Here is an 11,210-nt window from a genome sequence, read left to right as displayed (position 1 = left end):
CGATACTTTCAAAATATCGCGATATATCGCTAAAACGGTAGTATCGCTCAGCCCTAATGGAGACACACAGACTGGGATCAGGAATTCCCTCTGCATGCATATATGAAGCATGTGTCTGGCATGTGACTGATACATCTATACAAATCAATTCACCTGATTCATACATTATTTGGGGTCGATAGTTAGTTTGATTTTGCAATATAGTGACATGCAAGTAAAAGTGTAAATCGAAATCAAGTAGCACCATCAGATAGATCATAACCAAACATTTTTTTACTGTAGCACTTCAAGTGTAGTTCACATGTAGGATGAATGAACTATGTATTCTTGTCCTATGAAAGAGTTTAATGTGTCCTATTGGAGCTGGATACTTATTAGATTTAATGTAACTGCACAACATCAACATATTGGTCAACTGCAATGTTTACTTCATTCAAAGCATATGTGATCTCATGCTAGCTGGTACGATGTTGTGTGAGCAGAAGCCATCCACTAAGAGTTCACTGATAATATTGTTTTGTGCAGGAATTCTCCATCATAGCTAATAATTATTGCTTTTGAACTCTTAAGAGCCACACAGCATCCTAACACAGCGTAATGTACATAAGTATAATATAGCATACAGTGAAATGCTATCCCATGTGAAGGCTAAGCCTGTGAATAGAGGGAGTCAGAAACATGTAACTAAAACTCTGTGGAATGCAGAAAAATCTCAGATGCAGTGGTGATTGGTATAGTAACACATAGACTTATTTGGCCTCAGTTATAATTGCATCATATCATGATAGAGATTGCCAGTGTATGATTTTGCACCTGTACAATCCACCAGTGTACAATTTGAAACATTACAGAGACCATGGACAAGGAAATATCAATGCTTAATTATATACCACACATAACACAGTATACCAATTCTACTTCAGCCTAGGCCAACATTCATCCAACCCTGAAATAGCACAAAGCACACAACGATTTCATGCTTGCTAAGCTAAAGCTGCATGGCCAAGGCAATGCAATCATTTCCAGTCACTCCACTACACCTTCCCAAGGCCTCAATCTGGCAGTAGGAATTTTACATATCTGCATGGCTTCAGAAATCACAACCCACAAGTTTAAGGTATAAAGCAACTCTGATGTGAAATTGCTATAGTCAAATAGTAGAGCTATATTTTCCATAAGTGCTACACTTTTTACTCTAAAGTATGGTTTTCCAGAACATTACCAGGATTATTCCAAACATAGTATTAAGTTACAACATTATTACTTGCTAAATCAACACGGTAATAATGTGGTTTACCTGATACATCCATTAAGGCTGAAGCTGCATAAATATATAATTTTAATTTACTCTGAACCTATGTGGATTCTGACAAATTATTGCACCCCTATATGTTGTGGCTATGTTTACAAGCTACATAAAATTTAATGTACAGTAAAAATTACAAAATAATATACTGACAGAAGAATCTATGGAACCCCAAGAATGTGATATCTTAATTAACACCAGCTGTCATCATATGGTTACTTCCTTATGGAGCACGCTCTGGCCAGCCACACGGTCTCTGGCGTTCTCTAAATAACTTCATTTCTGGACTTTCAAGATGCAGCAGGGAGGCACTAGTATTAAAACTGTGATGCTTTTTGCATCCCACAAGTAAAAATAACACTGGTAAACAAGGTTATAAATACATTTTGCATTTTCATAACTGTCAGTCACAGTATTCATAGCTCCAAAGACCCATCACATATTTACACATTAATTTTATTTAATACTGGCTGAAAAACATGACATGGCAAATGTACACCTGAAGATCCATGAGGCCAGCGTGAGCCTGTTATATGAACACTACAATACCATATATGGCAATGTTAATAATTCTACGCAAGAAAAAAATCCTTATAATAACCTTATCAGCTTTATCCTGAAATATTATCATGTTATAGTAATTATAGTTAATTATACAGTACATCATTTTTATAAAAGTCCCTCAACCCTTGTTACACTGCAATGAGCTACCAGAACACTTAGCAGTGCTGCAAAGCCCTTTAATTGCCTGTACACACAGGTGTTATCAAAAAGTACTCCAGAGCAAGTGGGTTATGCTTTATGATATAACTTTAGTGTTCATCACCTTTATAAAACTATATTGTGGTTCCAAACTGTTATCAACCATAATAATTTTATCCTGCAATCAAGCTGCACTGTGTTCTACAATGTAGATAATAAATTATTCATACATACAATATGAGGTGCAAGCCAAAAAATTATGTAGTTAGCTACTCACTAAATGAAATTTTCTACTGCACACATGCAACTTTTTATTAAACTTTTTTTAAATGTTTGTGTTAAGCATATCACAACCAGCTGTATGGTCATGGTTCTTGCGCGCACATACTCTCTTGTGTGGATATCATGGGAATAGTACATTAAACAATAGGGATAGAGTTAGTTGTTTAGTGCTAGAAATCTAATGACATCAGAGAAATGTCAAGCATATCACAACCAGCTGATCTTGGCTCTTGCATGCATACACTCATTTGTTTGGATATCATGGGAACAGTGATAGAGTTATTTAGTGCTAGAAACTTAATAAAGAAAGGTATCATTTTATTAATCTTAGCCAGTTTAGTCATTGCTGTTAACTGCTAAGCAGAAGCCATAGATATACGTATATAGCTATGGCCAAAGCAGCTAGTTATTAGGATGATAGGTTTCACTGGTTAGTACTATACATGACAGTTGATTCACCAACAATGTCTACATATATACATCCAATCATTAATTATAAACAATCATAGAAGCAGGACTTAATAGGCTTTGCCTCATTCATCTTCCTGTAATTGTGATTTGAGCACTGTAGCCTTTCACCACCATACAGCTATGTGTAGCTATACTATCGGTTGCAGATATTTTATATAAGTAACATATATGTATAACGTACATGCATTTATTATGTTTAATCCCACTGAAAGAAAGTGGAAGTTTGTACAGCAGGGAGCTTTACTGAAGCTCACTCTGCTGAATGCAGAAAAAAATCCCAGACCAGACCAGGAGGGCTACATGCACAGGGGCGTAGCCAGGGGGGGTTCAAAGGGTTCGGACGAACCCCCTTTTCAGAGTTAAGTTTTTTAAATCGTGATACTGGTTAACTAGAACTGAATTAACTTACACAAATCCACTGAAATGGGTAGCTACAGGTCTTCAGGCAGAGGAATTCAAGTACCTCTACTCGCTATTGCGAATGAATTTATAAGAATACACATGTTTACACGTGTACACGTGTTTACATGTGCACACCTACGAAATTCTATACTTAGGGCAGAACCCCCCTTTTGGAAATCCTGCCTACGCCCCTGATGCAGACAACTTGCAATGCAGATAATTGCAGAGGAGACACACAGACTGGGATTAGGAATTCCCTCAGCATGATGCATGTTTCTGGAATGTGATACACGCATACAAATCAATTCATCTGATTCATACATGATTATTTGGGGTCGATAGCTAGTTTCACTCTGTTACATGCAAGTAAAAGAGTAAAATTGAAATCAAGTAGTTCACAGCCCTGACATCTGTATTTTTCTAACCAAAAATAGTGTACATACTATCAGTATCAGATACTAGGTCCAGTCATGGATTTTTTCTCCTTTCTCCAACTTTTCAAACACACCTTCTGTAGCTAAAGTCTTTGAGCAGGCTGTAGGACCAGGTGTCCTACAGACCTTCAGCACTTGTGCTGTAAAGCATTAATAAAAAAATAAAATAAAAAAATAGATAGACCATAAACAAACATGTTTATGCTGTAACACTTCATATGTAGTTCACATGTACGTAGGATGAGTAAACTTTGTATTCTTGTCGGTTTAACGTGTCCTATTGAAGCAGGATACTTATTAGATTTAATGTAACTACACAACATCAACATATTGGTCAACTGCAATGTTTACTTCATGTTATCTCATGCTAGCTGGTATGATGTTGTGTGAGCAGAAGCCATCCACTAAGAGTTCACTGATATTATTTTGTGTACAAGGGAACTCTTCATCATAGCTAATAATTATTATTTTTGAACTCTTAAGAGCCACACAGCAACCTAACGTAACGTAATGTACATTCACATACATAATATAGCATACAGTGAAATGCTATCCCATGAGAAGGCTAAGCCTGTGAATAGAGGGAGTCAGAAACATGTAAATAAAACTTTGCATGTGGAATGTAGAAAAATCTCAGATGCAGTGGTGATTGCTATAGTAACACATACACTTATTTGGCCTCAGTTATAATTGCATCATATCATGATAGAGATTGCCAGTGTATGATTTTGCGCCTGTACAATCCACCAGTGTACAATTGAAACATTATCGAGACCACGGACAAGGAAATATCAAAGTTTATTATACCACACATAACACAGTATACCAATTCTACTTCAGCTCAGGCCAACATTCATCCAACCCTGAAATAGCACAAAACACACAACAATTTCATGCTTGCTAAGCTAAAGCTGCATGGCCAAGGCAATGCAATGATTTCCAGTCACTCTACTACCTTCCAAATGCCACAATCTGGCAGTAGGAGCCTTACACATCTGCATGGTTTCAGAAATCACACTAGCACAAGTTTAAGGTATAAAGCAACTCTGATTTGAAATTGCTAAAGTCAAAGAGTACAGCTATATTTTCCATAAGTACTATACCCCTTTTACTCTAAAGTGTGATTTTCCAGAACTAGGTCAAAAATTTAACATGTACGTAATATACATATCAGTAATGAGACACAAGCTTCAATGATGAAAGTAACAAGAGCATTAAGTTTCTCATCATGCAGTATAAGTACATCGTGAACACTCAACACAGTTGTTGTGCCAGTTTGGCAGTTGGACAGTCACCAAAAGTCAAGAAGCCTTACAAGTGCTGCTCAGAAGTCAACATTACTTCTACATGTGATATCCACAAAACCTGTTTATCCTGTTTTAGTTGAAAATGTGCAACTATAAAAGACACTCATCACCTTGTTCTAGTACACTTTAAGACTACAGTAGTTGGAAGATGACGATCAGTATTGTAACATGCACTGTATTGTGCTTGTTTGCAGTATGTGTCACTGCAGCAAAAAAAGGTGTGGAGTACAAGAGAAATGGAGCATGTGATGTGAGTAATAATTGTCATCTCATGAAACTGTGTGTGTGTGCAGCTTAGCTACTAGCTAATCTGAGGTGTACGCATGCCATGAGCAATAGTATAAATTATTCTCTTGCAACTGCATCACTATGAACATTTCTTTCCAATGCAGTTCACTCAAGAGTGTGTATACAAGTACACAGCGACACAATACAACTATGGTGAAGAGGATCGAGAAGTGACTGACTTTTCTGCAGATGTCAACTGGCACTGTGACAGCAGTAAGATTGCTTGCATATGATAAATCCTTGCCCAGTTGTAAATGTGGTATGAAAACTGGTATAGCGCAGTTTACATTACAATTTACTGTCTAAAGTACCAGTAAATAGCATACCATAGCCGTATAGCCTAGAGGGAGAAAATTGTCGCTGATTTCAAGTTTTGGGGAAGGTGCAGCTAGCTAGCTAGAGGTTTGTTATTTGTGCTAGGGTCAAAATCTCACATTGTGCATGGACAATAATAATGCAGGGTTTCACCATATCAGTGCTTACTTTTATTTTATTACCACTTTACAGCTAGCACAAGCACTGAAGGTCAGTAGGACACCTGTTGTTGTGTATGTGTGCTGTATGCATGTACAATTGATTTATGTGGTTCACTTTTAACGTTAAGGTGGCACTTATGGCACACAGTCAGCCAGTGAATTTTGCTTCACCATCTCCAATGCAGTGATAAAAGCTTCAACTGACTTCAAAACTAAGTGAGTCTACATATTATAGTATCTTACATAGCTGTCACCAATTGTATTTCTAACACACTTAGTGACTCAATGAACTACACATCTGATGATCAAGAGCAATTCATCACAGATAAACTTCAAGGAGAGTTCTGTTATGTACAGACATCTGATGGAAAGATTGTGTCTGTACACTATGGGACTACAGAAAACGAGGAGGCCATTAATATCAAGAAGAGCATTGCTAGCACATTTCAGGCTAACTTTGATGGCCACAATGTAGACATTGAGGAGGCAGATGCTGGCTCTCTTCATATTTCACACTACACGTGCGTAAAATGTAAATTGGCGTGTAGCTAAGCTAACCCTATATGTATGTAGCTGTAGTGTATAGTAGGGATGGCTGCATGGTAATGTGCATATGGTCTAATGTTCTGTGCAGTATGCTATGGTGTCAAAAAAAGTACACTTATATCTAGTACATGCCATAGGCAATTCTAAGGGGGGGGGGGGGGGGGGGGTAGGGAAGGCCATGTCCCCCCCCTCCTGAAAAACAACCTTTTAAAAATAATGGGGAGAAATTGCAGGATATGTAGATTGGTATTGTTATTTTAAGCATTTTTCATGTTTTAGCATAAATTTTAAACAGTTTTCAAGCCTTCAAATTGCAAAAATCGTGCAGCTTCTGACCCCCCTGAAATTCTACTTTATATTACAATTACAGCCATACAACAATAGTCATGTTGTTCCCTACTTGACCCCCCTGTAAGTTAGGTCTAGAATCACCACTAGGACAAGCTATTGAGATCAGTTTCTGTTTGCAATGTATGTGTCTATATTTGTCTATCTATAATACAACATACCTATTATAGCTTATTTTATGATTCCATCCTATTATAGTTTTAACAGAACATCCGATGGTATGGTTATATTCACTCGGACAGTTGCAACAGAAGATCTCATCAAAATGGCTAATCCTATACCAGACAATTCCATAATACTCAGCAAGCGTGAAGAATCCGTTTTTGTTAACAAACTCCTTGAGTCTTCTCATGGAGTAATGAGAGTGAAGGTTGACTTTGCAGAAGGCAATACATCAATGCCAAAAGATGACAATGACACATTTTACAACAGGATGATTGACTTTGCCAAACAGTTCCAATCTAATGGAACATATTCCATTGAAAAGGTATACTGCAAACAGAGACACAGAAGGAATGCTATTTTTGCTGATCTGGCAGCACCCAACCTTGAGAAGGGAGATCTTTTGGTCGTCATTGATTTCAGTTAGTTCATTTCTATGTTATTAGTTTTTTGCATTTTATCATTATCAACTTCTAAAAGTTTTTAAAACTTTATCAATAGAAAATGGATGTGCACTCATATACACCAATCTTCTATCTCTTTGTCTCTTCTAATACAAAGATAAAACAATAAAAATTCAAAAAATTATGTTTTCTAATTTTTTTTGTACAGCTAAGTATGATCTTCACAGAATCAAAAAGATCAGGGATGCTATTGAGTCAGTCACTGATGTGCTTAAGACACTCCACGAGGACCAAGCCAACAGCAGTCAAGAATTAGGTACGCACTTAGAATTACTTTGGTTGATGGGATAAAGTTGGTTCTTTTCTAGTTGAGCATCTTAAAGAATTGATCAAACTAGAGGCACAATATGGCCCCCCAGCTGATGACACTCCAGCACTTGATCAGTTGATCGACTATTACAATACAGTAATTTACATACCTGTATAGACTATCAATTGATGTTTTTTACCTTGTATAGGTGAAATCATCCACAAAACCAGAAGATGTAGAAATCAGAAAATTGATCTACATCTTATTATCTATTGATAGTAGTCCTCAAGCACAACAGGTAAAAGTTTAGCCATTTTCAGGCCACATGCTATCAAAGAGTGTTGCTGTAAGCAATTATCTTCGTGCACTAGGATTGAAACAGATAGCAATTTCACTATCTGGATATCCTGAACAAAATCTTTCCAGATATTGTACGGATATATATTTTGTCATCAACATGCTCGTTTTACTCACAGCTTAGCAAACATTACATTACTCATATGAAAATTAGGTTTGTTGTAATGATTAGCATAAAAGCCTTGTAATCAAGAAAATTTAAACATAAAATTGTTATTAGTAACTATCGTAATGGCTTCAAATCACTATCCAGATAGAAAATAAATATCCTGACATTTGGATAATACAGTTATCTGTTTCAGCATCAACACATGCAGTTTTCTTATAAGAGGCATTGGAAAACATTTACATGTGCATGTTTTAATTGTGCCATTACTCAGTGAAGCAAGTTTATATCAATTAAACCTATATACTATCTTGTTTGCCAGTTTATGGATAGCTCAAATGTCTAAAGAGCATGCCATACAAAAATTGTATGAAAATTTCTTACATGAAAATTTTGCACAAGATTGAAATACTCTAATAGAGCAGTCATTCACGCAAATCATACAAAAATATTTTACACAAAAAAAATTTTTTTGCATGAAAATAAAGCAAATTACGGTATATAGTGTTTGTCCTAAATATATATATACTTTAGTCTTTGACGTTCACTATGTAGATTCATAATTCCAATTATGTTTTATGCACAACAACAATAAACTTGAATAACACTTTTTTCTGCCTATTACACATGTATTTTATTTACTAATAAATTATCACTTAATCTGATAGTGCCTTGACAAAGAGCATACCTTCATTTAGTACCATAGTGGGTACAATTTGGAGGCATTTGTCCTTAAGAAATAGCAACGCTACATATACATAGCAACCTAGAAAATTATTTAGTGTTGTTATTCAATCATCTTTATATATAATTTGTTTAAATGGCACATGAAGAAATCCACTAAACAATGGTTGTCAAGTACTAAGCAAAGGGGGTGACAACCTTGCAGATCTGTTATGTATATTACCCATAACCATACCCTTTTGCTATTTATTTAATTCAAATATTAACATACATATCAACTTGCCATTTATGTCCTCACACACAATGCTGCTATTTTCTACTCATAGTTTATTTGGCACAAATTGTTAACTGAGCAGCTCTTTCTATGACCTTGTTTGACCATTATGTATTTAAACATTGCATGCGATAAGCTGTAAGTACATATATTCCAACTTCAAAATAGATTGTCTTCATCTACAGATACTGGGGTCACTGCTGACTGAAAATATGGGAGAAGATGAACGAGACATCTTGTTACATCAGTTGGCTCAGATTAGTAATGCTGGACCTGAACTAGTAGATACTGTGATTAATATCAACCCATCCAATGGTGATGATCTACTGCTGGTATTAGGAGCACTAGCTAGGAATAATGACCATGCTATTCAGAGTGTTGTAGTCCGTGAACTTCTTAGGAGACTTGACACTGTTAAATCATCTACCAATAACACAGAATTGATCATTCTCTTGAACTATGCCCTCGGTAACACTGGCTCTAAATTAGCCATTGATGCTTTACTGTCCAGTCTTGATTATGATGACATTGACACACAGATTTCCGTTATTAGGGGACTTGGTGTACACCTTGATCAACCAGCTGTACAAAAGGCTTTGATGATCTTACTGAATGGAACTGAGGAAGATACAGTTTTAGATGAGGTTCTGATGATACTGAAAGAGGCATATAATGACAAAATACTACTCAGTCCTAGTGAAGACCTACTGAACACCATAGTGAAGACTGCTGTTAAACTAGAGAACCCCAACCTGTATGAATTACTAATCCAATATCTTACACTGGTTGGTACTGATGGAGCACAGCAACACATCAACACACTACAAAGACAGCATAACTATGGACAAGTTGTGCATGACCAAGTGAGCAATGATGGTAGGGTTAAACGTGCCTGGGATGACTACAACACTAATTGGGATATTGTAGAATCATACTCCCAGCGTAGAAGTGATGTCAGAAGTTATCCTAACCACAAGTATTCAATCACATGGGGTAGAGCACATGGCATCAACAACCTGTATCTTCAAACTGCAGGTGGTGCATTTTCTGGGTCGTATTGCAGTTACTACACTAGACGAATGAAGTTGTATGGGAAAACTTCCATCAGAGCTTACGTTTTTGGTGTCACGTACAATGTAGCATTTTTACAATACACTGACTTCACATCTGACAGTAATCTTGATCGTTACGTGTATGTGCGACTGGGGAACACTGTATATATAAACAGGAGATGGCGACTTAGTAGTTCATGCTACAGTGGCACATCAAGTTTATGGAGTATGTCACGAAGTCTTTTCACTCTCAGAGTTAGTGCCTTCATTTATGTCTCGACTATGTATTTCAACGTGGCAGGATCTGTCTACACAACTGGAAGTGTCAAGTCTTGCATTTGTCCATATCAAATGACAGCTTGTACTAGGTTTAAACCCTCTTTGTATTTTTATGTCAGGGGAGGAGGAACTGCTACTTTAGCGGTAAGGAGTCAGAACATTAGAACCACAAATTATAAAAATGTACTGTATTTCACACAGAATACTGTTCGGGGAGGGATTAATGTGGATGCTAGGTTTACATACTACATTGAGCCTCACATGTGTGTCAATTGTGGATCTACTTGTCTTCAATTGTACCATGGAACCTATGCAAATCATGTGAGGATTTCCCCATGGTATCAGACCAGGACGCTTATATACAATGGATGGGTAATTATAAAATTGCAATATTATTTATTGTCAATAAGTTTTTATTTTTTCAGAGCTATCAATATCAATGGGGACGAACGCAATCCTGGAATCCTGTCAATTGGTCATCAAATTCCTTCAGAAGCTTGCTGTGGAGTTACTGCTCTACTAGACCTTGCACTGTCTAAGCTATATCAACATGATCATGTACATTTGAAACTCAGCTCAGTAGCTAGCTTTTAAAATTAGTAGCATTCATGTTTGTTAGAATTTAGAAGACTGACACATTTAAACTGTTTCATAGTAGTAGTAGTGGTAGTGTTGAACCCTCCATACTATTGTAACTAGTGTATGTAAGCATTTGCGTGAAACACAATATGATCATGTCATTTTAATGGAGTTATATACATGCAATGTGTGATGCATATATACTGGTCCAGGATGTCTTTGAGCTTTAAGTTGCAAATACCAGTAGGCAAGATTTGTTGTGTGTAAGATGTTGCAAGTGACTAAATGTTTTGGCGGCTCATAAACACTTTATGATGGCACAGTTTGATCATTTTCAGTATTTGCTTCAAGTGCTCCATGGTACAATATTATTATTTTGTAACTTTCATTATAAGTGATTGCTGGAACTCCACTTTCATGTTTGACTATACTATTGGAAGT

General features: G+C 36.5%; 1 protein-coding gene across 1 annotated transcript; it reads left to right on the top strand.

The window, feature by feature from the left end:
• The first annotated feature begins 4,996 nt into the window (after positions 1-4,996).
• On the top strand, positions 4,997-10,940 carry LOC136239351 (uncharacterized). Its single transcript, XM_066030084.1, has 11 exons — positions 4,997-5,154; positions 5,297-5,405; positions 5,797-5,884; positions 5,947-6,189; positions 6,761-7,146; positions 7,337-7,444; positions 7,497-7,594; positions 7,647-7,736; positions 9,045-10,334; positions 10,392-10,562; positions 10,616-10,940. Exons 1-11 carry the CDS (start codon positions 5,053-5,055, stop codon positions 10,727-10,729), a joined length of 2,799 nt encoding a protein of 932 aa, XP_065886156.1. The 5' UTR covers positions 4,997-5,052; the 3' UTR covers positions 10,730-10,940.
• Positions 10,941-11,210: the final 270 nt, after the last annotated feature.

Source organism: Dysidea avara, chromosome 11 (genome assembly GCF_963678975.1).
Source record: "Dysidea avara chromosome 11, odDysAvar1.4, whole genome shotgun sequence".
Lineage (NCBI taxonomy): Eukaryota > Metazoa > Porifera > Demospongiae > Dictyoceratida > Dysideidae > Dysidea > Dysidea avara.
Note: the sequence above shows the minus strand (reverse complement) of the source record. Positions and strands in the feature narration are given on the sequence as shown.